The 27,514-nt window shown below is 39.8% G+C and overlaps 1 protein-coding gene, 1 long non-coding RNA gene and 2 pseudogenes across 4 annotated transcripts; 3 read left to right on the forward strand and 1 right to left on the reverse strand.

Annotated features, from left to right (window-relative positions):
* Positions 1-227: 227 nt before the first annotated feature.
* LOC113025328 (UDP-glucuronosyltransferase 2A1 pseudogene) lies at positions 228-4,337 on the forward strand (annotated as a pseudogene).
* Positions 4,338-10,987: 6,650 nt separating this feature from the next.
* Positions 10,988-15,185, forward strand: LOC113025368 (uncharacterized). The gene is made up of 4 exons (XR_003272787.1): positions 10,988-11,996; positions 12,122-12,176; positions 12,261-12,341; positions 12,669-15,185. It is a non-coding gene; the product is annotated as an uncharacterized LOC113025368 (long non-coding RNA).
* A 2,047-nt stretch (positions 15,186-17,232) lies between these two features.
* On the forward strand, positions 17,233-26,933 carry LOC113025371 (UDP-glucuronosyltransferase 2C1 pseudogene; annotated as a pseudogene).
* On the reverse strand, positions 19,852-22,928 carry LOC113025389 (GTPase IMAP family member 2-like). Of its 3 annotated transcripts, XR_003272788.1 has the most exons (4): positions 22,835-22,928; positions 21,493-21,596; positions 20,686-21,313; positions 19,852-20,570 (listed from the first exon to the last, which is right to left on the reverse strand). XR_003272788.1 is itself a non-coding variant. In XM_026173079.1 (3 exons), exons 1-3 carry the CDS (start codon positions 22,915-22,917, stop codon positions 21,099-21,101), a joined length of 366 nt encoding a protein of 121 aa, XP_026028864.1. In that variant the 5' UTR covers positions 22,918-22,928; the 3' UTR covers positions 19,852-21,098. The 3 variants fall into 3 exon arrangements, 2 of the variants coding, with proteins under 2 accessions (XP_026028864.1, XP_026028851.1); XM_026173079.1 differs by having other exon boundaries at positions 19,852-21,313; positions 21,529-21,596; XM_026173066.1 differs by having other exon boundaries at positions 19,852-21,313.
* Positions 26,934-27,514: the final 581 nt, after the last annotated feature.

The following is a 27,514-nucleotide window of genomic DNA, read 5'->3' on the forward strand; positions in this document are numbered from 1 at the left end:
AATTTAGAATGGTTGCAAATTTAGAAACGATCAAACCTCATTAGGGTCGCATAACATTTACATGACATTACACAGAAACAAATATAAAGCTAAGAATTAAGAATCATTCAAACAAAATTACAAAATGAATACAGAATGACTTATCCATTAAGAAATGCAGCTTCAATATAAACCTTTAAATGTATAACAAAAAGAATCTTTATAATGGTTAACGCCTACAGACTGTGCTGACAAAACACTGGAATTTAATTCCTTATTCAGTGAAAATGAAAGTGTACAATTTCAGTTAATTCATAAATGACGCACTAACTTTGATCCAGAGTACATAAAAACACCTTTGCTTTCCAAGTATCCCCGTCACCTTTGAACACAGATAGATAGGGTTATTACTTCCTGCCTTCCAGGCTTCAACGTGCATCCTGGATTGTGATTCAGTTCTTCTCTATCCTGCATAGCAACATTAATTGAACAGATTTCGTTCATTGGCGCTCTGGAAAACAGGCTCTTTACATTTCTTGTGTGGAGAAACCAAACGTCCAGCAGTAAGTAGAAACGCTCTGTGTTAATGTGACTGTATATACGGGAAATTAACTTAACCTTGCTACTCCACGTAAAAGCTCTGCTCAAATTGCGACTGGAGTTAGTGGCCTACTCTTAAGCTTTGTGGGTTTTTGTGGAACCCCCGCCCAAAAAACGGTGTTGAAAACCACCGAGGGTCTCTGCTCCAGTCCCCGGGTAGTTGGGGCTTCCTGTTTAGCTGCAGAGAGGGTTTATTGTCCTTGGAAGCAGTGTCAAAAATATGTGGTACAACTGGTGTGTGGGCTACGCATGCTTATGCTATTGTTGATCCATCGGTCAGACACGGAGAAGAGCAGAGTTATAGCATACAAAGAGCCGAAGCAGAACGTTGAAAACAATGAAAAGTGTCGATTGCAGCCACCGTCTGCACTTTCAATACTGCAGTTTTTAATCTTTATTGTTTGTTTCGTGCTTCTTCCGTTCCCGGTGAACTCTGTCGTAGCTCCGTTCTCTACATTCAGTGGCTCTGCTTCTCTATTTTGTCAAACAATCAACATTCGGTAGACTCTTACGTCATCCGCTTTCAGCAGCTCGCTGTCAGTATCTTTTTATTAATTAAATAAAAAATAAAATAAAAAACCTCCCAATTATGCAGTTACACGCCTAATTTTTAAAACGTGCAACCTACCTCAAGCTAATAAATTATCTGCACCAATGACAAAACGTGTACCAACTTCAAATATGTTATTATAAATATTATTACAAATTCAAAAATGTCAGTGATGAAACAGAAAGTTGCTTAATAAATCATGAAAGTGCAAGAGCATATATGGATGGCTTGTGATTGCATCACTCTCAAACTTTCATGGACAAAGTAAAAAAATGTAGTTTGAAATTTTCATAGTCCGTTTCCACTGTGAACATCTTTTTCATGTCAGTAAATTCATTTTTTTTTCTTCATTTCAGATGAGGGTGATCTATTGCTGCACTGCTTTGCTGCTGCTCATTTCTATTCCCAGAGCCTGTGAAGGAGGTAACATCTTAGTGTTTCCTTCAGAAGGCAGCCACTGGGTAAATATGGATATTCTACTAAAGGCTTTGCACTCTAGAGGACACAGCATAACAATTCTGTGTTCCAGTAAAAGCTGGTACATCAAGGATATTTCCTCTAGTTATAATATTTTAACAGTTCCGGTGGAAAACCCTGTGACTCAGGAGATTATGTCAAAAATGGTGGCTAAGCTCATAGAATCTGAACAAGGTGCTCTTTCCTTGTCAGGTTTTATCCACATGGGTGTAGAGATGTTCAGCAAATTTGTTGACATTCACAGAACTATAGGTGAACTTGTAACAGCAATAGTAGATGACAAACTGTTGATGAGAAACTTAAATGAAAGCAAGTTTGACGTGATACTCGCTGACCCCTGCTGGGGTGGTGGAGTCATTGTGGCCAAATATCTCAACCTTCCTTTGGTTTATAATGTTCGCTGGGTAATAACTGCAGATGCTCATTTTTCCATAGCTCCATCACCATTATCTTACATTCCTGTGACTGGAACTGGGTATACTGACAAGATGACCTTTTCTCAGCGAGTTACAAACGTGGTTTTACACATCATAACACAAACACAAAACAACCTGATGGCTAAACTAGTATACCAGAAAATAACTGACAAATATCTTGGGCCTGGTTATGATTTTAATGAGTTAATGACTGATGCAGACATTTGGCTGATGAGAGTGGACTTTGTGTTTGAGTACCCACGGCCCACAATGCCTAATGTCGTTTATATCGGAGGGTTCCAGTGCAAACCTGCTAAACCTCTGCCTCAGCACTTGGGGGACTTTGTGCAGAGTTCTGGAGACTATGGCTTCATCCTCATGTCTCTGGGGACTTTTGTGACTGAACTTCCTGCTGACATGGCAAATGAGATCGCTGCAGCTTTTGCTAAACTACCACAGAAAGTGATCTGGAAGTATAAAGGTGACAGACCAGCCGCTCTGGGCAATAACACTTTACTGGTGGACTGGATGCCACAGAATGACCTTTTAGGACATCCAAAATTAAAACTATTTGTGGCACATGGAGGAACAAATGGAGTCCAAGAAGCTATTTATCATGGAGTCCCAGTTGTGGGTATACCTGTGTTTTTTGATCAGTATGACAACCTGCTACGTCTGAAAGACAGAGGAGGAGCTAAGATACTTACATTAGCTACAGTGGACAAAGACAACAACTTCCTGAAGGCCATAGAGGAAGTCCTGAATGATCCCTCGTACAGGACGAACATGCAGAGACTTTCCAGGCTACACAGAGATAAGCCAGTAAAGCCACTGGATAACGCCCTCTTCTGGATAGAGTTTGTCATGAGGCACAAAGGAGCAGCTCACCTGAAAGCACAGTCCTACAGAATGCCCTGGTATTCCTACCACTCTGTAGATGTAGTTTTGTTCCTGACTGGAGCTATGCTGCTTGTGCTTTTAACCACTTTCTACTTTATTAGGTGTATATACACTGGGATGTGTAAACGTAAAGTGAAACGTGAGTGATGGAGGATTTCAGTAATGCAGCACTTTGACAAAAACCCCATTGTATTTCTATTGTATTTTATTGAGATTTTATTCAGAATTATATTTTCGTAAAATATTTCTGAATGCATATTGTGATTTCATAATAATGAGCACAAATAAAACACTTGAAATGATTTTCCAACCACAAGATTTACTTTTTTGGTAATAAATACTTACTAAATGGAAGCCAGTGCCCTCAGCTTTGCATGTGCCTGCATGGGAGTGGGATCACTGACTGCTGATGCAGATGGTGCATAAAAGTCAACAACACTCTGCTGACTAAGTAACTGCAGGCTTCCAAACCTCCTCTGACATTAGTATGAGCACAAAACTGTAAGCTGGAATGGGTTTCATGGCTGAGAAGCTCATGTAAATATAATATGTAAGCAGCCTGGTATTTTTTCCATATAATATATAACACAAAAGGTGGAGCTGAGAAGGAGGTGGAGTGTAAAGTGAATTCCACATATGCCAGCAACTCTAGGCAGAGTAAAGCAGTTTCAATAGTGTAAAGTGTGTACTCTGCATGAGATTTCACAATGAGATATTTCCTGGGTCATCAGCTACTATAATGGACTTGATATCAGCTATTTTCATTTTACCCAGTGACAGGTGTGATTCTAGGTTCAAGCTTTTAGGGGGCTCAGCTCACAATCATAATGTCATACATGCCTTGTAATTGATATTAAGGGAATATGCTGATTGAAAATTGAAAATTCACATTTAAAATTGGATACACATTACAATGTTACCTTCCAAAGCAACCTAATTAGTTGGATGGCCTATTGTAGTTTCTAAGAATAATTCTGAGTGAATAATCAGAGATTCCAATCTATTCCATCAGTTTTAGTGTGGAGCCTTTAGTCATCAAACCCAAGGCAAAGGCTCAGTTGTGAAAGAAGTTAAATCAAAATTTGTGGCAAAGCAGACAAGAATAAAAACATGCACAACACTATTTCAGTCTCTTGATCACACAGTTCACCAACTCATCAAGCACTTCAAGTAGCATTATTCAGCACAAACACTGGAAAATCACCCTGCCATTCCATAGACATATACACAGAGCAAACTGGTAATAGAGTTGTTTCATATTAAAATTTTTGAATTCATAAAACACCCTCTCTTTATTATGCAGAGGCATCACAGAGCATCATGTACACCAATGTCGAGAGTGGAGAAAAGATTCTGTCACATCAATATAGTGGCAGCCATCGTGTTCAAGCCATGTTTACAGGGAGTGCAGAATTATTAGGCAAGTTGTGTTTTTGAGGAATAATGTTATTATTGAACAACAACCATGTTCTCAATGAACCCAAAAAACTCATTAATATCAAAGCTGAATGTTTTTGGAAGTAGTTTTTAGTTTGTTTTTAGTTTTAGCTATTTTAGGGGGATATCTGTGTGTGCAGGTGACTATTACTGTGCATAATTATTAGGCAACTCAACAAAAAACAAATATATACCCATTTCAATTATTTATTTTTACCAGTGAAACCAATATAACATCTCCACATTCACAAATATACATTTCTGACATTCAAAAACAAAACAAAAACAAATCAGCGACCAATATAGCCACCTTTCTTTGCAAGGACACTCAAAAGCCTGCCATCCATGGATTCTGTCAGTGTTTTGATCTGTTCACCATCAACATTGCGTGCAGCAGCAACCACAGCCTCCCAGACACTGTTCAGAGAGGTGTACTGTTTTCCCTCCTTGTAAATCTCACATTTGATGATGGACCACAGGTTCTCAATGGGGTTCAGATCAGGTGAACAAGGAGGCCATGTCATTAGTTTTTCTTCTTTTATACCCTTTCTTGCCAGCCACGCTGTGGAGTACTTGGACGCGTGTGATGGAGCATTGTCCTGCATGAAAATCATGTTTTTCTTGAAGGATGCAGACTTCTTCCTGTACCACTGCTTGAAGAAGGTGTCTTCCAGGAACTGGCAGTAGGACTGGGAGTTGAGCTTGACTCCATCCTCAACCCGAAAAGGCCCCACAAGCTCATCTTTGATGATACCAGCCCAAACCAGTACTCCACCTCCACCTTGCTGGCGTCTGAGTCGGACTGGAGCTCTCTGCCCTTTACCAATCCAGCCACAGGCCCATCCATCTGGCCCATCAAGACTCACTCTCATTTCATCAGTCCATAAAACCTTAGAAAATTCAATTCAATTCAATCTTTATTGGCAGACTTCATGTCCATAAAAAACAAGACAAAAAACACACACACAACACCCCCCCCCCCCCCCCAACACAAGGTATAAACCATTAAACATATATATGTATATAAATAAGTATCTAAAACATTTGTAAAAATATAAAACCATAATATACATAAAACACAATTACTTAAAATAAATCAATAAATACACAAACACTTTAACCAGTGCTTTCTGAGACTGGATGAATAACGGGAACCACTCAGTGTCGGATCTGTAAGTGCTACAATTATACTGTTACTCGAACCATCCAGTCGTTCTCTAAAACTGAACATTAACTTTCTTAAAAGTGCTTTAAAAGTCCAAACACCCACAGCTACAAACATCTGGCTGGCACTACCACTTCTAGGTATCCTGCAAAGGATTCTCATCGCATCATTATATGCAACATGCAGCTTCTGCATGCTACATTGTTTGTAGGATGACCACAAGGGGGCAGTATATAGCGGTGTGCAATACGCTTTAAACAAAGCCACTTTAACTGGAAGTGAACAAAAGCTGAATTTGCGTGCAATAGTATTTGCCTGCACATAGAGCTTACATCGTTGTCTGTATATGTCATCATCATCATTCATATTTGCTCAGTAATAAAGAAAAATCAGTGTGAAGAGAAAATTGTAGAAGGCAAAGGAACTCAGACTCAAGATATCTCATACATGTGCACACATGGACGATCCCCCCCTCATCCCCCGATGCATCCTGCAGCAACGTGTGCAGGACAGATTTGAGAGAGACTTAAACAAGTTTCCAGGGAAGTAGGAGTGGCAAAAACATTTCCATAAAAGGAGAGACTGTTCGCTTGTCAACTGAAACAGGAGATAACTTTGTATGTATAGATTCCCATATAAGGGGAGCGAGAGAGAGAGCGAGCGCTAGTTTGTCTTCACAGGAAATAGTGTCGTATGTCACAGCATTCCTCTGCACATACGTCTCCACTCCCCCTCTCTATAGTGGTTCCAATTCACAAGCTCTTCTTCCTTTAAATGAAGCTACAACTAAGCATAATCACAAAACTCAAAAATCTTTCATCAATCAGTCTTGAGATATTTCTTGGCCCAGTCTTGACGTTTCAGCTTGTGTGTCTTGTTCAGTGGTGGTCGTCTTTCAGCCTTTCTTACCTTGGCCATGTCTCTGAGTATTGCACACCTTGTGCTTTTGGGCACTCCAGTGATGTTGCAGCTCTGAAATATGGCCAAACTGGTGGCAAGTGGCATCTTGGCAGCTGCATGCTTGACTTTTCTCAGTTCATGGGCAGTTATTTTGCGCCTTGGTTTTTCCACACGCTTCTTGCGACCCTGTTGACTATTTTGAATGAAACACTTGATTGTTCGATGATCACGCTTCAGAAGCTTTTTGAGACTGCTGCATCCCTCTGCAAGATATCTCACTATTTTTGACTTTTCTGAGCCTGTCAAGTCCTTCTTTTGACCCATTTTGCCAAAGGAAAGGACGTTGCCTAATAATTATGCACACCTGATATAGGGTGTTGATGTCATTAGACCACACCCCTTCTCATTACAGAGATGCACATCACCTAATATGCTTAATTGGTAGTAGGCTTTCGAGCCTATACAGCTTGGAGTAAGACAACATGCATGAAGAGGATGATGTGGACAAAATACTCATTTGCCTAATAATTCTGCACTCCCTGTAGAGTGGTATGAATCCTGTAAAATGCTACAATTATTATCAATATTTTTTAAGTTTGCTAGTGGAAAAGCATGCAAAGCACAGATGAAATACATGAAAAATTACTTTGTTAAAAATGCAGGGCTTTTTTTCAGCTAGCTTCATTATTTGTTCACTTGTTCTTTTGGTTCGTGTACAACCTCTCGGGCCTCTCTCTCTGTCTCCATCTTCCTCAGTCGACTTGAATTATAATTGCTGGTGTTACGGATTCAAATATTGGGGATGGATACAAGAGGAAAAACCACAATAACAACACTGGTCCGGCCGGGTTGAGTCAAACGAGGATTTTAATAATCACACGCGTGGGAGATGGACACCGTACGCAGACATCATCAGATCTCAAAATGGTCGAGCATTGATCAAACTCTTATAGCCTCTAGTGGCCCCCACCTAATCATAAAAGCCTAAACATTCACATTCTTTCTCTCACACGGCGCCTAAGCTACGACCTTGGCTCTCTGTTTATCTGCTCCTGCTGAGATGGGGCAGAAAACTCCAGCATGTTCTGTTCTCTTCTAATCAGACAAATAAGGCGATGACTTTCTGCGAACAGTATTTCTTACAACTCAGCAGTATAATGCATCATAAAACAATATCATTCATTCACAATAAATCAGCAGTCTAATGTAATGCAAATCAGTTTAACAAAAGCAATAGTTATCACCTTCTTCTAATTCAGGAGCATAATGCAAACTAGAACTACATAATAATTCACAGTCTTTAATTAGGGGTCTAACATGGCATAAAATAATATTATAATCCCACACTGGAAAATATCAAAAATATAATCATATAATAATTATTATACGAGCAGGTCTGGGGTTTTAAAACTGTTCAGCACACTGCTAAATTATGCAAAATCATCATCAGTGAATGTGGGTAAAACAGAAGCTACAGCTTTATAATTTTTTGGTGAATTTGACTACATGTCACATATTAATGATAAAGGAACTGACCTCCCAGCCCATTCTTCATTCAGTGCTGCTAGTTTCAGTCATTGTGCAATGTACTGTTTATAAAAATGAGGAAACCTGCAGTCAGCTGAGACTGAAGATGTCACTTGGATGAGTGACGAAACGTTTCTCCCACTGAAAACGCTACGTCCAGATGAACAGAATCAACCTTTTGGGATTGACTACATGTCCACTCTTTGCTTCTGTTTGTTCTCTCTTTTTGCATTCTTGATCCTGCTTTCTCCCTTTCTCTCCTCCTCTTTCAATCTTTGTGGCATCACCCAAAAGTTAAATATTGCAGTAAATAAAAGGCATAAACTGATCCATAAACTTCATCCATCAGGCTGTCAGGAAGCTTAACTCCCTCCCGATTCTGCCCCCTCTCCCCTCCACAGTCTCACTGAACTCTGTCTCACACACACACACACACACACACACACACACACACACATCCCCTTTCGAAATCGGAAAATTTACAACGGGGAAAAATGAAGAAGTAATTTTATCTATTTAATGATATAATGAAATTGCAGCCAAGTTAGAGGAAAAAAAACCCTATTTGAAAAATTATTGAAAATTATTTTGTGAAAAATACAGGTTTTTTTTTTAGCCAACTTCACTATTTGCTCACTTGTTATTCCTGTTCTTGTACAACCCTCAGTCCTCTTTCTCTGTCTCCATCCTCCTCAGTCAACTTAAATTGCAGTTGCTGGAAAATATCAAAAATATAATCTTATAATAATTATTATAAGAGCTGGGGTTTTATAACTGATAACAGTATAGCACAAGTTATGTGAAATTACCATCAATGAAAGTAGGTAAAACAGAAGCTACAGTTTTATAATTTTTTGATGAATTTGACTACATGTCCACTCTTGTTTCTTTTTCTTCTCTCTCTTTGCTGTCTTCATCCTGCTTTCTCCCTTTCTCTCCCCCTCTATCCTCCTCTCTCAAGATTTAAATATTACAATGAATATAAGTTATAAACTGATCCATATCAGTCTATAGCTATGTTCAAACCAAATATAAGCTGCTGCAGGAAATAGACAGGTACAACTAATTAGTCTACTGATGACAAACCACGCTGCTGAAGCAGCAACATCATGGCATCGCAACAGGACAGAAAACCTGTTTTGATGCTGTCCTGTACTGTTGTTAACTTGAATAAGTTTGGGAATGTATTAAATAAAGGCTAAAGAGATAAAGACTCGTAGAGAAAGTTTTCACATAAGCAGACGTAAATGCTTAGCATGCACCTCGAACTCAGTCAATAAGAAACATCAGTATCACGAACAAATTACCCGTTGCGTTCGAGTACCTCAGAAATATTGTTTTTTACTACGTCTTGCGTTGAGGTTTAGGTCCTCCCGTACAGACTACATACACCTCGGTTTTACTGGTGTCAAGCCAGCCTCCAATTCCAGCATTGCAGTCAAGCTAGCCTCCACTTTGTTTTACATTCCCTGTGTATTCTGATGGCAAAAGATGTGAAAACCTGATTTCAAAATAAAAGCTCAATTAAAGCCATCTCCTTTTGGATTTCAAAGTAAAAGCCCTCTGAATGTTTATTTTTGAACTACTGTTTTAATTAATTCAGAATGGAAAACTCACGTTTCCACAGACTAGTTGCAGTCTATATTGACAGTATACAACCCCATAATGATATCATGTCAATATTAATCATTCTTGTTTTGCCTTTCAAAATAATGGCCCTTTCAAATTGACCATATATCAGTGTGCATTTTCCATGAATTCAGAAAGCTCTAAAATGGAAAATTGCTGTTTCCACAGAATAATTACTGTCTATATTGACAGTATTCCATCCCACAGTGATACCATGTTGATCTCAAGTCATTCTGATTTTGCCTTTCAAAATAATAGCCCTTTCAAATTGTCCATACGGGAAATAATCTTTCAATGAATTCTGATTTCTCTAAAAAGATAAATTCTTGTTTCCATATCATAATTTCACTCTAGATCAAGAGTATGCAACCCCACAATGATACCATGTCAATATCAAGTCAGTCTGGTTTTGTGTTTCAAATTAATGGCTCGTTGAAATTGCCCATTTAAGACCTACCTTTCAGTGATTTCAGAATGCTCTGAAAAGGAAAATTCCTGTTTCCACAAGATAATTCAACTTTAGATCAACAGTATACAACCCCACAGTGATACCATATCAAAATCAAGTCAGTCTGATTTTGCCTTCCAAAATAAAGGCCTTTTTAAATTGCCCATATACGACCTACTCTTTTAACGATTTGAAAATGCTCTAAAAAGAAAGATTTCTGTTTCCACAGGATAATTCCACTTTAGATCAACAGTATACAACTCCACGGTTATACCATATAAATTTTGAGTCAGGCTGATTTTGCCTTTCAAAGTAATAGCACTTTCAAATTGACCACATTTGACTTACTCTTACGATTTCGAAATGCTCTAAAATGGAAGATTCCTGTTTTCACAGGGCAATTACACTTTCGATCAAAATTGTCCAACCCCGCAGTGATACCATATCTATATAATATCATTCTGATTTTGCCTTCCAAAATAAAAGCCTTATCAAATTGCCAATATCTGACTCACTTTTGTAATGATTTCAAAATGCTCTAAAAAGAAAAATTCTTGTTTCCACAGGATAATTTCACTCTGTATTGACAGTATACAACCCCACAAAAATGAAAATTGCTGTTTCCACAGGATAATTTCACTTTAGATCAACAGAATCCAACCTTGCGTTGTTACCATGTCAATTTCAAGTCATTCTGATTTTGCTTTCCAAAATAAAGGCCTTTTTAAATTGCCCATATACGACCTACTCGTTTAACGATTTCAAAATGGTCTAAAATGGAAAATTCCTATTTCCACAAGATAATTTCACTTTAGAATTATTCTGAACTGTTTTTTTTTCTTTCTGTTATCCACATATATGTTTTGATGTGCAATGGTATTAGTTTGAATGACATCTCCAAGGCCCTTTAATTTATAATTTTCTTTTTTGTTTTTTTTCTTTTTACTTTGTTTGTCAAGCATTTACCACATTTAAAACACACAAAAAAAGACAATAGTTAACTTTAAAATTAGTACAGAGGTGGAGAATAAACTCAACCGTGGTGTCTTTTGTCTTATGTAGTCAGAGAGATTATTGAATGTTTGGGTGGATGTATTTTCCTCTGTGGTAGGTTAGGATGTGCGCCCGCTACCCCGGGCTCTGTGGGGCTTGGTGGTGGTGCTAATGTAGGCCCCTATCCAGATGGGCCTTTGTGGCTTCCTGTGGTGCCTACTGGGGTCTGCGGGGGACCTGACCCCACGAGGGAGTACTTTGCCTTCACTTCCCTCTCCTCCTCATCCCCACTCCATCACATCGCCACAGATGCAGGGCTTTGGGGTACAGTTGTTTCACTGAGGTGGGGGTGAGGCATTCCTCCTGTGTCCCCTTCTGACCACCTGTACCTCAATTTTATTCCACAACCTATACATCAACATCACTTGTGCTGGGCATGCTGAATGGCGTCCAAGGGATGGTCTGTGTATTCAACCTCTCCTAAGTTGCCGGTGCCCACATCTCAATTTTAAATACATGTAGTGGATAAGGTTTCTCGGCAGGGGCCATGCTGACACCAATATTTATTATTTACTGTTACTTATACTTATCTAGGTTGTGGCTGTGGTCTCCCTACTGTGTTATATTTTTTCTTGTTTTCTTTTCTGTTTTTTTTCCCAGTAGGTAATCCAATGGAATTTACTGTCTTGTCTCACCGTCCCTCATCCCCTCTGTATTTTCCTCTCTTTTGAACGTCTCTTGTCTAAGTCTTAATCTTTCTTATCAACCAATTATGTGTGTTCCTTTGATAATAACTGCAAATTTAAATTTGCATTTCGTCAGGTTAGTTCTTTTCACTTAAATTTTTTTTTTAAATATATTGTATTAAATTATGTCGTTAAAATGAAATTTATTAAAAATGTATGCTGTTCTCTACAGAACTTGTCTATACCAGTCAAAGGGGATTCAGATAACGGACAAAAGCCACCAGAGCAGGTTCCATAAATAAAATTCTATGTGTTTGCTATTAAATATGTTGATATACCACATTTTAGTCAATCTATTACTGTTGAAATTATCCCTAAACTGAATATTGTTACGGGTAATGTCATTTTCAACAGGAAGAACTATCAGCTGCCACTTCTCTGACACCGGACATCTCCGTCTCCTGAGCAGGTCAGTCTGTCTGTACTATCATAATTTCTCTTTAACATTTACATGTAATTACACTGAAGTTACACCCCTCAACTCATGTAATAGCAACCAGAAAAACTATCAGCTGCCGCTTTCCTGACACCGGACATCTCCTTGCAGGAGGACGGACAGCTGTCTCCTGAGCAGGTCAGTCATTAAAAATGCTTTCAAATAAGTTATGATTGGTGCTAGTATCATTGTTTAAATGACCACGTTATATTACATAAAAATATTTGTAAAAACACAATATGCAATTAAATAAAGAATTTTATCAAATGTTGTAACATAGAATGCAATTTCTATTTAATGACACTTCTCGACATGAATTTTTGCTATATATTCCAAAATTAAAAACACTGGCTGTTAATATACTTAAAATACACGAGTATTTCAAGTATATTTACAGATATTACAGTAGTTATGTAACATGGAACAAAACTTTTTCTCACTAAATGAATTTTTTCTCTTTTGTAGCCTAACAGCAACTCATCTGATGATGGATTCATAAGAATCAGGGTTCCACTTGAACCAACTTTTTTTTTTTCTTGAAAAGAAAAGAATGGGCTAATCTAAAAAATAAGAGATCCCAAAGAAGATACAAGGGACTACAGTGGACAAATCTGATTTCAGACAGACTACGGACAGTGTTTCCATATTGTTCCTTTGCTTTCAAAGGGCACAGAGTCCAGGCTTTGGACTCAGTAAGAAAGGACCCTTTCTTCAGGTGTCTGGGTTACTGCAGTTTCGAGGATTGTCCAGTGACTGTCAATGTCACTGTAGATAAAGAAGACGATCTAAAGGCGAAAGTAAATTTTCAAGATCTCGAGTGTGTGCACAACCACTATGAACTGAAAAGAAGACCAGTAAGAGCTCATAAGAGAGATAAAATTGCCATGAATTGGAAAAACAATTACCCAGAGCCATGTATCTGGAAAAAATGAGCAAAATGGATGATGATGTTGTGCAATCGGGGTGTAGAGATGAAGTTCCAACTCCTCAAGTGTTGAGAAACATAGCATTGGAAATCCGAAAGAAAAGTCGTCTTCATCATAATGAGATTATGAGTCTCCAGTTAATGGTGGCAAACAAGAAGAACAACCCAGAGGATGTATTGCAGAAAGTGATGTTACATCCAAAAGGTGTTTTTTTATGGTCTTCCAAGAGCATTGAAATTTTCCAGAGCCGCTGTCGGGAGGACTTAGTTTATTTGGATGCTACAGGAAGTATCATGAAAAAAAGAAAGTGTTTGCCTCCTTTCTGTATTTACGAACTTGTAGTAAGGAATCCATGGAAAACATGCTCTCCCCTACCAGTGGCTACATATTTAACATGTGACCATACCACTGCCTCGGTCACATATTTTCTGGAAGCATTTCTGACTGATGTTGCAAGGGCCTTTGGGCGCAAAGCCATGCATTCAGCTGTAATGCTTACGTGTGATGGATCTATGGTCCTAATGCAAGCTGTCTGTTTAGCTTTAGCAAAAAAAAATCTGTCGGACACAATAAATCATAATTATAACATCACTTCGGGGAAAGGAAACAAGGAAGACTTCGAGGTTCCAATTCTTCACAAATGCCTTAGTTATGTTATGAAGAATGCCAAGGAGATCTGTAAAAAGTAGTAAGTGTAGTCGTTTTAATACAGTATTCACTTGTTTGTTTGTTTGTTTTTTATTGTGACATGTGACATGGCATTTCATTTTTCACATGGCATTTCATTTTTCAATTTGGGAAAACTGTTTATTACTGTTTTGGAAACACTTAAAGATAATTTCTTCTTAAACTGCAGTGCACCAAAGAACTACCATCTTGCAATGCACACTGTTGGAGTCTTCACTACTGCAACTTCCTTAAAAGACCTCAGTGACATGGTTCAAAGTGCTGCAGTTGCTTTTGGGAGTCCTTGTAGTGGTGAGAATGTCGAAAAACATTTTCACAACCTGCAGTTATGGATGCAGAAAGCCAATGTTGATGTTGATGGTAATGCTAGAAACTCAAAAGCTGATGAGGACCTAAAGGTAAACTGAAGTCAATTTTTATTAAAGCTAAAGGCTACACTTTTGTCTCTTATACTTCTTTTTAAATACTTTGGAATAGCATAATAATCACAAGTAATTTGAAATGTTTTATACAGGTTTGATTCAGGTGGCGCCAGCGGGATAGCCGCATGAGTGAAGATGGTGAATGTTTGGGTTTAGTGCGAACAACTGCATCCAATTTTTGCAGTTGGTATAATGTCCATCACTGGTCACCAATTATCTCAGTTCCCATTGTTCTTCTCCAAGATGTTATCCATATTGCAGAGCCATGAGCTTCTCCAAGATCTTATCCATACTGTGTTCAAAACACAGTCTGAGTACTCACAGCCCTGCCAATCGTCTATCAAGTCGGCCAGCCTTATGGGATTTTGAACAGCTGTAGCAGCTTCTTGTTCTTCGACAAGCCAGGTTCAAGCCAGCTCCAATCAGCCCGAACTCTGTTATCGTGGTTCCTAATACATAGGTAGATGTCGTTCAATGTCCTCCATCGAGTGTCGTCAGACACACGATGCAACCGACCATCGAGTATCCGGCAGCAAACGTCTCTACAGGACAATTGGATGAAATCCATATTTCTTTAGGCTTTAGAGGACAAGACTGAGAAACTCTTTGAGGGTTAGAGTTAGACGAGACTAGACAAACACACAGAAGCAGCAGGGAAGCCAAGGAAGGGAGAGGGGGAAAGATGCGTCCGCCTCCTCTGAGAGCCAAAATAGATGAAATGTATGTCTGCAATTTAAAATGTAATCAGAGGAAGCACTGCAGCGATTTGGCTCAGTTCCTATTTACTTTGTACCATTCCTTCACTAGTGTGAGTACCTGATATGTCTATACACCTTTCTCATCACATCACTGCACTGTGGGTCATATGCAGCAACGATTGTAAATAATGCGGACATTCTCATTTGAAGGATAATCCTATTCAATAAAAGTCACTGCTTTCTAATGTATCCTGCCATCTTTACTACATATGTAACAAAAGTAAACATAAGATGTGAACTTTTAAACATGACTTGAACTTGGACTGTTCACGGTGAATTGTGGAATTGCTGTTGATGCCAAATTTTAGGAAAAATGGTTTTAGGCAAGAATATCTTTAGGCATGAAGTTTTTCTTCAGCTGACTTGTTAAAACATAAACAACTACAGGGTGCTAAAATACACTGAGTGTTTAACAACCATTTTAATTCATCTAATCCTAGTTTGTTCACTATATAAACTAAATTTCTTTATAATCAAAGCACTTATAGAGTAGGTGGCATAGATTGTGGTCATGGCATTAAACCAATTCCACCACATTAAGGGTTCAACTGTTTTACAATTGCTGCATCGCTTTGCTGTATCAGAATACCAGTAAAAACAAGAAGCTACTGATTCTTCACCTCCATGGTAATAAACTCAATTTATGGATAGTGAATGTGGCTCCAAAGCTACCACAAGACTGACCACAAATATGTGGTGTCACTCTCAGGCTGCGTGGATCAATAAAGACAAGGCTTCAAACAGCCTCAATCAATGACTGTGTGATCAGCAAATTCATCATCTCTCAGAGCTTCTTCTGCACTGTCACCAGCATCCTGCTTGGGTGAAAAACAAGCAGGAGAATCTTCTGGATTCTACATTCATCACTGATGATTTATTGGTAACCTGGGAATGTGCTCAGTCATAAATGATGTAGTAAAAAGTTGGTGTTTAGTATATGAGAAAAACCTGGAGCTCATTCATTATCAGTGTCAGTAGAAAAGATACTTACACCTAAATACTAGGGGTGCAACGATGCACAAAATTCACGGTTCGGTTCAATACTTTGGTGTCACGGTTCGATATTTTTTTGATACAAAAAAATGTTCATGCTTTTTTAATGTCATTTATTAAAATTATAAATAGATATTTTAACTCAAAAGTACAGTTTTTAAATTTAATGTTGCTGAAACATCAAAATAATACAAAAATAAATCTATCTGATCGAGGAATCACTCATCTTTGGAAAAGAGAGTTTATTACAGAGAAATGGCTCTTTCCAAAATAAAAGCTATACTACACGCTTCTTCTGGGCTATATTCTCAGCAGCATATTAAACATATCAGGTCCCCATAAGGAGAATCATGTGCTAACGGCTGTCTAAATGACTCGGGTAAAGTTTGTAGCATGCGTGCTTGTTGTTTTTGTCTGCTTCCACTTGTCTTTGCACTAGGATGATGTCAGCGTGAATGTGCAGTCATATTCGTTGTGTTCCCACTAGTGCTGTCAGCGTTAATCTGAAATGAGGTTAATGCCGCAACACGGCAAATCTCCGTTAACGAGCTACCGGCGGATCGCCCCATGCGTGGGGCTGGACGGTGTCAACACGTTAACGAGCTAACTGCACTAACGCACTAGTTCCCACCCATGTAATTGAGCATTGCGTGGCACATCCGACATACTGTTTTACTTTTGTCCATGACGCGCTTACCTTCAGGGTCATACTTCACATGAAGACTAAAATAGTTCCAAAGGCCAGATCTGAATGAGGGTGGGGGAGGGTCAATTTGCCATGTTGCAACGAGTTTAGCTTCTGTCTTGCTAGCTTGCGCTGCGCTCAGTGGATCTGCGCTCAACAGTGCAGCCTAGGCGGAGTAGTCGAACGCAGATCCACTGAGCTCTCAACACAGACAGCATCGTCAGAAGAAAAGTTGATAAAATAAATTTAAAATTTTGTATTGTTCGATACATATGCGTACCGAACCGAAAGCACTGTATCGAACGGTTCAATATCGATATGAGTATCGTTGCACCCCTACTAAATACTGTGTAAAAAATATTTCATGTTACTCAAATCAATGCTAGTTTCTGCTTGTTCAATGCAATGGGAAGTATCTCAAAACACTAGTGATGGGTCGTTCGCGAACGAAATGGCTCTTAGAGCCGGGTCTTTGAAGTGAACGACGTGAGCCTCACCCTCTCTCTCGCCCTTTTTTCCACTAAACTCCGCACGTGCGGCCTGTACTTTTCGCTGGGCAGAGGGGGGAGGGGCGTTAGTTACACTCGCAGTAGCACAGGAACAGAGCCGGAGAGAAAAAGAGCGAGGAACAACGACGTCACATTAGAAAGGTATAGTAATCATCCACTATTTTCAGTTGCAGATTATAAAGGATTCAGATATCATGCAGGCCCATATGACAGAGAATGTGCATCTTCTTTTTGTTTTAATATTTTAATTTATATTTAATTGTGTTGTGGTTTGCAGTGTTTTGTGTTGTTTCACGTTAAATTTGTTTAAATAGTTAAAAGTTTAAAATGTAAATAGTTAAAAGTTTAAAATGTAAATAGTTGTTTTTTGTATTATATGATTTATTTATTACATTTTATGTGGAGTGAATAAATAAAGTATATTTATAGTGGCCCTTAGAGACAAAGCATGTACAAACTCCAAAACACGTACAAACTCCTAAGCATGTACAAACTCCAAAACGCGTAAAAACTCAGACGCACTTACAAACCCCGAAGCATGTACGAACTCCAAAACACGTAAAAACTCAGAAGCACGTACAAACTCCAAAACACGTAAAAACTCAGAAGCACGTACAAACTCAGAATCACGTACAAAAGACAACAGAAGTGCTCCAGGATGCTAGGGCGCAGTGTTGAGCTTTTGTTACCTAGTGGCTACACAAGCCAGGAAGTATCAACAACCGGATTTGGTGTGTGGTAGTAACAGGTAAATGAACTTGTTTTTTTAAATTATTTGAATAAATAGGAGTGCTTGTCTATAAATACACAAACAATACACACATGCTTTCAATTGTGTAATTTAAGTGATCTGGGTAGCTCTGTTTTGGAAGTTCAGTTAACGCTAGAAATGTGTTTTGGAGTTTGTACGTGCTTTTTGGAGTTTGTATATGCTTTAGAGTTTGTATGTGTCATGATCCTGGGCCATGTTGGCCCAGCAGTCTTAGTATTCATGTCTTTTTGTATTTTGTTCCTTATTTGATTTCCCCTTGTGACTTTTATCCCCTGTGTGCCCCTCTATGTATCTGTGAGCCCTCGTCTCCCCTCATGTTTCATTCCATGTTTCCCCAGCCCACTATGCCCGTGCTCTCTCTCTCCTCCTGTCTGCACCTCTGTGTACTTCCTGTTTTACTTTGACAGTCTCTCGTCAGTATGCGTCATGTTGTGTTCACTCCTGCCCTGTCCCGTTACGATTATCTGTGTCAGCTGTGTTCCCCGTGTGCTCCCACTTCCCTTGTTAACCCTCTGTGTATTTATGTGCATGTCTCCCTCAGTTCAGTGTCGCGTCGTCAATGTCTCCTCCCCGAACCTGTGTGTCTTTCTGTGTTCCCTCGGTCTTCTGTTAGTATTCCCAGTTTAGTTCTGTTTCGTTTTTAAGGCCTGCAATAAAGCAGTGATTTTGAGTTCAGTTCCTGTCTCCGTGAGTTTTGCGTTTGGGTCCTCATCTGCCTCCACACAGCCAGTTCATGACAGTATGTGCTTTGTCTCTAGGGGCCATATATAAACATACATAAATAAAACCACTTTTTTTACATTAGTAATTCCTTTTCTGCATAATTTTATATTATTGTTAATGATAAATTAATTAAAGCAACAAAACAACCTGAAGAGCCGGTTCGGAGCCGAAAGAGCCAGCTCTTTTTAGTGAGCCGAGCCGAAAGAGCCGGATCTCTAAACAGAGCAGGAAATCCCATCACTACTGCTTACTCCTAATGTGAGGAGTGATAAAAAACCTAATAAGACATTTCCAATTAAATTCCCGCCACTGTAGGGAATTTGTAGACGTTTGAAGTGAACCACATAACTGGTACCATGTTTCATCTGTAATTGATAGTTTTAGTTCCTGTTCCCATTTTGTCTTTACATATAAAGAGGTGAATCTTTGATTCGTCATCAAATTAGAGTATAATTTGGATGCTAGTTTAGTAGTTTTCTGCTGGTAGGCGTCGCACATTGTTTCAATTAGAGGGTTAATCATCTCAGCTTCAGCTATCTCTTTATTGTAATAATCTCGAAGTTGTAGATATCGAAAAAAAATCCTGGTTTTCCAATTCAAACATGTCCCTAAGCTCTTGAAAGCTCCTAACTTTGTCCTTTTTGGTAATTAAACAGAGAGCAGTTCGGCCCCTGTTGGTCCACTCTTTGAAAGCCTTGTCATATTGTCCTGGTTTAAAACTCTTGTCCAAGGCTATCCATCTCAACTTCCTCTGGCCATTTTGCAGTTTTAAATGTTTGACAGTAGAGTACTACATTTGTAATGAAAACTGGGATATGGGATCGAGTTTTGACTTAAACCCTTGTGCTCCCCTTCGGGGCAGCCCCAGACCCCGGGGGTCCCAAAGTACCCCACCCTCAGTAGAGACAGATGAATGACAATGAAAAAAAAAAAACAGAACGATCATTTGGGGTCGAAGAGTGCCCCAGAGCGATTCTAATGGGTTCGTCAGGGGATCGGGAAAGAAAACGTAGCACTTGGGGGCCACGCACAGAAGCTGCTGCGGCAGTGTGGGGGTCATTGATACCCCAGTACATAAAAATGAAGCATAATCACAATAATGCTAATAATAATAAGAAGATGAAGAACAAGATGAAGAACAAGAAAAAGAAGAATACAACACACAGACGCTTCTGAGTTTTATTTTATTTTATTTGAAATTACACATATGATACAACTGAGGCAATCTGGAAGGCCATACCTTTTAGGGACATGCGCAATAGGGAGGGTGCGTTTTTAAAATGCCCCCCTCCCCCCCTGGGGCTGTATTTTTGATTACAATATCAACAAACTGTCCGTGTTTCAGGTGCTCGGTGCTGTACAGCGCCTTCGGTGGTTGTGAATACATGATCAGGAGACGTTGAATGGAAGGAATGAAACGCGGCGTGAGGAGTCTTTTCCTGATGCTGTAATAATGTTCAGCGTAAAAGTCATCCTCCAAGTGTCACAGCGGGATGGAACGGACACACGCACAGGCTCTGAGTTGGGAAACACAAGAATCTTTATTACAGCACACCAGGTGATCTATTTACAGAGGTGAGGGGGAAGCCGGGCTCCGGGGGTCCACACACAAAGGGAAAAGACGCTGAAAGTCCACACGCACTCCGTCCACTCCTCACGCTCCTCTCCACACTCCACAGAAAACACGATGACGTACTCCACTCCTCGCACACTCAATCACTCAGGAAACACAGGGGTTGGTCCAGGGAAGGCGGGTCGGCAACGGTCCAGCGACGAGAAACACAGAGCTGCCGTCTTATAAAGGAGCTGGAACACTCTCGTAATGAGCCACAGGTGCGTGATGGCGACCGGGTGTGTGGACCAAGGGCAGAAGCCCACAGGTGAGCTCCGCCCTGGCAGAGGGAGGAGGGAAAGAGAGGAAGGGAGAGAGCAGGAACAAAATGAAAAACATATGTAGCCATACTGAGCCGGCCGGGTAGGCACAGGGACCCTGACACCAAGACTCACAGACACTCGTGTTGTCTCTGGCTGGGGTGATTGGTCTTGCACCCGTTGCATGCTTCGGTGCGGTACTCGTTGATCACTAGGTTGAGTAGGTGATACACCTACGCAGTTTTCACGGTATCGACGAGTAAAGAAGACGCCCAACCGTCAAGCTCGGCGTCTTTAACTGAGAATATCCAAGGGCTCCACCAAGCCCCATGAGAACATAAGATGTAAAGTACGCTCCTGTGCCAAATAATCCCAGGGAAGCGAGGCGGAAGAATTCACACCGCTCCTTCAATTCGATCCTCTCCTCTTCTTCCCTTTTTCTTTGTTCTTCCTCCTTTCTCCTCTTCAGCCTTTCTCCTTCGAGCTTCTTCTGGGCCGCCTTATACATCTCGTTGGTGTAGTGGTTTCCTCCATTGAAATCCACCATTTCATCCAAAAGACAGCCCCAGAGTGTCGATCACAGCGATATTTCTACCGCCTTCGCCCTCTGCCTCTTTTCTGAGACAGCCGTCGGTGACAGACTCAGGCAAAACGTCTTCTTTGAAAGCGTTCGCATCCCCCAGGATGGTGTTTCCGGATGCACTCTTTCCCGATCCTGTTTTACCGACCAGAAGGAGTCTCAGTTCTTCACGGGTCGCAGAGCCTGCGGGGTTGGGGAAATGATAGTAACATTTGAATCATTCTAGAAAAAAAAAAAACCATAAAACACTACGTTACACTAGGCTATTCTTTTGTTATCTTTGTATTGATGTTGACAGAAAGAAGTTTGTCCACATAAAGCGAGTACCACAAGCAGCACACAACCCTGGGATTGCACTTTACCTTTGTATCGATGTTGACAGCGAGCAGTTTGCCCACATAACGCCAGTAGCACAAGCAGCACACATCCCTGGATCCGGCCTTTGGTCGCCAACATTTTCAGTAAGCTAAGAAAAGAAGAAAGAAAAAAGAGGTGAAATTAAGGCACATTCAAGGAAAGTATTTCAGATCAGATTAGCAAGTTAAACCACACTGAAAATACACGTTGAATAAACCATGGCCCCAAACTGGTCGGTTGTCCCATGTGTTTCCCCCGTAGCTGCTCCAGACGCACACACAATGAGCCCTGGTTTCGCGACACAGGCGTAGCAACAACCTCCTTCTACTCCTCACTGCCTCCTGTATGTGTGTGTGTGTGTGTGTGTGTGTGTGTAGGAGGTACTGGGCTCCTCACAGACGGTGGTGTTCGCGAAACCCACTAGGGGTGGGTTTTGATAATCGATTTATCGATTAAAATCGATTCTGGCTTGGATAACGTGATATCGATTCATTAAAATCCTGAATCGATTTTTTAATATAATATAATATAATATGTTTTGGGCATATAATATAATATGCCCGAAACGCCAGAATCTCAGGTTAAACCTCACAAAATTTCAAGAACCACCAAACAGCTAAAACAGTAAATGAGAGCAGGTACACAGATTCTGCACAAAGATGTACAATTTGTACGTCAATTTTGTACTTTTTTTTTACATTAGTAATTCCTTTTGTGCATAATTTTATATTATTGTTAATAATAAATTAATTAAAGCAACAAAACAACCTGAAGAGCTGGTTCGGAGCCGAAAGAGCTGGGTCTTTTTAGTGAGCCGAGCCGAAAGAGCCGGTTCTCTAAAAAGAGCCGAAAATCCCATCACTACTACATAGGCTATATATCGACATATGAAAGTCTTATATATTATAAACCAATAAATTTAGAATGGTTGCAAATTTAGAAACGATCAAACCTCATTAAGGTCGCATAACATTTACATGACATTACACAGAAACAAATATAAAGCTAAGAATTAAGAATCATTCAAACAAAATTACAAAATGAATACAGAATGACTTATCCATTAAGAAATGCAGCTTCAATATAAACCTTTAAATGTATAACAAAAAGAATCTGCATAACTAATGCTTAATAGCATGTAAAGTATAAAAACATCTTTCCAGATTATGCAGATTATTTTTCATAAAACACACCAACACTACATCTGAAGACAACAAGGATTAACGCCTACAGACTGTGCTGACAAAACACTGGAATTTAATTCCTTATTCAGTGAAAATGAAAGTGTACAATTTCAGTTAATTCATAAATGACGCACTAACTTTGATCCAGAATACATAAACACACCTTTGCTTTCCAAGTATCCCCGTCACCTTTGAACACAGATAGATAGGGTTATTACTTCCTGCCTTCCAGGCTTCAACGTGCATCCTGGATTGTGATTCAGTTCTTCTCTATCCTGCATAGCAACATTAATTGAACAGATTTCGTTCATTGGCGCTCTGGAAAACAGGCTCTTTACATTTCTTGTGTGGAGAAACCAAACGTCCAGCAGTAAGTAGAAACGCTCTGTGTTAATGTGACTGTATATACGGGAAATTAACTTAACCTTGCTACTCCACGTAAAAGCTCTGCTCAAATTGCGATTTGAGTTAGTGGCCTACTCTTAAGCTTTGTGAGTTTTTGTGGAGAACACCGAGGCTCTCTGCTCTAGTCCCCGGGTCGTTGGGGCTTCCTGTTTAGCTGCAGAGTTGTTTACAGCGCTGTCGGCCGCTGTTTTTCCCCCTTTTATTTACTTCCGTGTGTGTGAGTGTGTGGTTATAAGTAGTTTTAAACCTTGTAATCCACAAAACAGCATAACAGTAAAAGGAGAACTGACTGCCTTACAGTCAGTGCAGGAGCAGCGGATTTGCAGTTTGGACGCATAGGTGTTAACGTCTTCTGCCCTGATAGCAGCTGGGGAAGGACTATCCTCCGCCTGTGAGCGCCTTGGCACGGGTGAGGTGCCCACGGCAGTACCGCTGCTTATTGAGAGTAAGAGCGATACGCGTTTTCACGTCAAAAAGTCGTCATAAATAAGTCTCCAATAATACCAGGAAAAGTCGCCAGATTTGTCGCTAGTCGCTTTTTAGAAAAAAGTCGCTAAGGGGGTCTAAAAACTCCCAAAATATAGAGACAAAGTCGCTAAGTTGTTAACACTGCGCAGGCTTGCTGCTGCTAAAATTAAACAGAGCTCCCTGAAAGGCACAGCCAATCACATTGGCCATATTTGTCACGTGACGTAGGACTCCAGTAGCGAGCGTAATTTAACTTTTTCTGCACCGCTGGGTGAATGAGACGTTGACAGATCGTTTTTTCTTTCTACCGGTTTTCTTTTTATTTACTCGAAGAGATCAAATTATTGGTGGGGACAATTCAATCATCACTGGATATTGGTGGGGACATGTCCCTTCCGTCCATGCCAAATCTACGCCCTTGCTTTGAATACACAGGGAAAAGAAAACAAACTGGAGGCTGGCTTGGCTGCAAGTCTCGAATTGGAGGCTGGCTTGACACAAGTCGGTTTTGCGCTATACAAATCAGCCCTCTTAACACTGTGACCTTTCCAGGTGAAAGAAACGATAGTGATCACAGTGAGTAGAAAACCTGGGTGAATGTGGCTGGTTTTATGTCGGTTGAGGAATGTTGCTGAAATGTACAAGTTAACTTTGCGGAAAATGGTGCTCAGAACGCGGATAGTCTGGGAATCACATTTAAACTTAATAACTAACAGACCGCATTAATTAAAATAATGATAATTACGAAACACCGTAAATGTTAGTCTGTTTTAACGACTGGTCATCCTCAATAAATATTTTTAATGCGATGCATTTTTGTCAAGCACACTGACTTTCGAAGTTTACAATGGTGAAAAATGAGGAAGTAATATTGTCTCTTTAACGATGGAATGAAATTGCAACTGAATTAGAGAAGAAAAAAACCCGAAGACGCTATTTGAAATCAAAACAGTGCATTTCCACTGCTAAAAAAATGAAAGAAACATATTACAATATATTAATTTCGTGACAGAAGTCATGCCGGTAACTTTTTTGTTTGTTTGTGTTTTTTCAGATGAGGGTGTTCTGCTGCTGTACTGCTTTCCTGCTGCTCATCCTTATTCCCACAGCCTGTGAAGGAGGCAACATTTTAGTCTTTCCCTCTGAAGGCAGCCACTGGGTAAACATGAACATTCTACTAAAAGCTTTACACTCCAGAGGACACAACATCACTGTTTTACGTCCCAGCAACAGCTGGTACATAAAAGATGACTCATCCTATAATACCATTACAGTTCTAGTGGAGAATCTCTTGGATCAGAAGTTCATCACAAGACTTGTGTCTGACTCCATACAATTTGAACGAGGGGCCCTCCCCTTGACGAGTTTTCTTCAAATGAGTGGAGGGATGATCAGCTTAATTCTTGATGTTCATAAAGCTGTAGCTAATTTTGTATCTGCAATACTAGATGACAATGACTTGATAAGAAAACTAAAAGATAGCAAGTTTGACCTGTTGCTTGCTGACCCCTGCTGGGGTGGTGGAGTCATTGTGGCCAAATATTTGAACCTTCCTTTGGTTTATAATGTTCGCTGGGTATTAGGTACAGAGGCTCATTTTTCCATAGCTCCATCACCATTATCTTACATTCCTGTGACTGGAACTGGCAATACTGTCGAGATGACCTTTTTTCAGAGAGTTAAAAACATGCTTTTACACATCATAACTCAAACACAGGACAGCCTGGCGTTTAAACTAGTATACCAGAAAACAGCTGACAAATATCTTGGGCCTGGTCATGATTTTAATGAGTTAATGACTGATGCAGACATTTGGCTGATGAGAGTGGACTTTGTGTTTGAGTACCCACGGCCCACAATGCCTAATGTTGTTTATATTGGAGGGTTCCAGTGCAAACCTGCTAAACCTCTGCCTCAGCACTTGGAGGACTTTGTGCAGAGTTCTGGAGACCATGGCTTCATCCTCATGTCTCTGGGAACATTTGTGACTGAACTTCCTTCTGACATGGCAAATGAGATCGCTGCAGCTTTTGCTAAACTACCACAGAAAGTCATCTGGAAGTATAAAGGTGACAGACCAGCCGCTCTGGGTAATAACACTTTACTGGTGGACTGGATGCCACAGAATGACCTTTTGGGACATCCAAAAATAAAACTGTTTGTGGCACATGGAGGAACAAATGGAGTCCAAGAAGCTATTTATCATGGAGTCCCAGTTGTGGGCATATCCTTTTTTTTTGATCAATATGACAACCTGCTACGTCTGAAAGAGAGGGGGGGCGCTAAGATACTTACATTAACTACAGTGGACAAAGACAACAACTTCCTGAAGGCCATAGAGGAAGTCCTGAGTGATCCCTCGTACAGGGCGAACATGCAGAGACTTTCCAGGCTACACAGAGATAAGCCAGTAAAGCCACTGGATAACGCCCTCTTCTGGATAGAGTTTGTCATGAGGCACAAAGGAGCAGCTCACCTGAAAGCACAGTCCTACAGAATGCCCTGGTATTCCTACCACTCTGTAGATGTAGTTTTGTTCCTGGCTGGAACTATGCTGCTTGTGCTTTTAGCAGTTTTTTTCTTTATTAAATGTTTATACGCTGCAGTGTGTAAATATAAAGTGAAACGTGAGTGATAACGTGAGGTATTTTAGTGGGGTCGTGGGCTGATCTTGACTTCCTGGTTTGCCTGAACTAATGCCATGTTCAGCTTTTTTGTAAATGATCATTAGCCATAATTATGATATAAAATGCAGCTGCATCTTTCTTTTTTGCGTCTTCTGCAATTTATTCTAACCTCAGCTCAACAGTATTGCAATAACAAGTTGTATTTGTCAGTTTCGGAAAGGCTCATTTTCTCTCATCACTCAATGAGTAAAGACAAGAAGGATTAATCCATACTGTAAGGCACCATTTTGTCTTAAGCTGAATAAAGGCAGAACAAAAACTGATATTAGTGCAATTTAAATTCCATTTCATATGCATTCATGAGTTAAACCAAAAAAATCCCCCAAAGTTCCACATATCATAGGGATCACTGTAAATAAACTGCTCACCTCTGGGAATTTAAAATATCTCCTGAGTTTGGTTACCTACTGCTTTCTTTGATGCTTGAGCAAAACTACTTTAAACCCTCTTAAAGGATAACATGGAGAGATTTACAAGGCTACAAGATAAGAATACAAGAAAGCCACTGGATAGCTCAGTCTTCTGGATATAGTTTTACCTGAAAGCAGAGTCCTAACATACCCTGGTGTTCTTACCACTTTGTAGATATAGTTTTGTTTCTAGTTGGAATCATGCTGCTTGTGCTTTTAACTGTTGTTTATCTTGTAATGTGATGAAACACTGCATTATGTACAAATAAAAAGAAATATGAGTAATCAGAAAGTAAGGATTTTCTTAACTTTTTCAATTTTATATCATCATTTCATTTTCTTATGATATTTCAGCAAATTTAATAATAAATAAAACACTTAAAATTATTCATGGCTAAACCACAAAATTGAGCTTTTTTTTAATGCAAACTCACCAGTGCACTCACCTGCCATCGTCTGTTACTGCTGTTTGGCTTACTGAATCTAATCCATTGTACAGATAGAAATGTGTTTCGTTATAGGAAGGACCCAAAGGTTTATTTTTTGTGTAATAAATACATTTAAGTCAGATTCACTGTAGTCAAAAGAACATTTCACACTGCAGTAATTAATGTGAAGTGTTGTGGTTCTGTTGTGCTCTGACCTACCTGCCCCTCCATGTAGAAACATGGAAAGCCTGAGGCAGGGAGATGGAACAGGTATCAACAACAGATGTGACCCTGATCAAGTTAGAAGGCATGAAAAGAAACAGCTGGGAAGGTGGTGGGCTGTAAAGTGGTCAGCACATGTGCCAGAAACTGTAGGCAAGATAAATCAGCTTGAATAGAACAACCTATGTGTAATTATCAGTAAGATCATTAGAAAGATACTTGG

Source organism: Astatotilapia calliptera, chromosome 1 (assembly GCF_900246225.1).
Source record: "Astatotilapia calliptera chromosome 1, fAstCal1.2, whole genome shotgun sequence".
Taxonomy (NCBI): Eukaryota; Metazoa; Chordata; class Actinopteri; order Cichliformes; family Cichlidae; genus Astatotilapia; species Astatotilapia calliptera.

Coding starts and splice junctions, on each gene's coding strand:
- LOC113025389 (XM_026173066.1), bottom strand. CDS start 22,917: ATGCACGTTGAAGCCTGGAAGGCAGGAAGTAATAACCCTATCTATCTG. Junction 21,597..22,834: donor GGGATACTTGGAAAGCAAAG/GTGTGTTTATGT, acceptor TTCTTTTCTTAG/CTTACTGAAAATGTTGGCGA. Junction 21,314..21,492: donor CTGTCAACATCGATACAAAG/GTAAAGTGCAAT, acceptor CCAACCCCGCAG/GCTCTGCGACCCGTGAAGAA.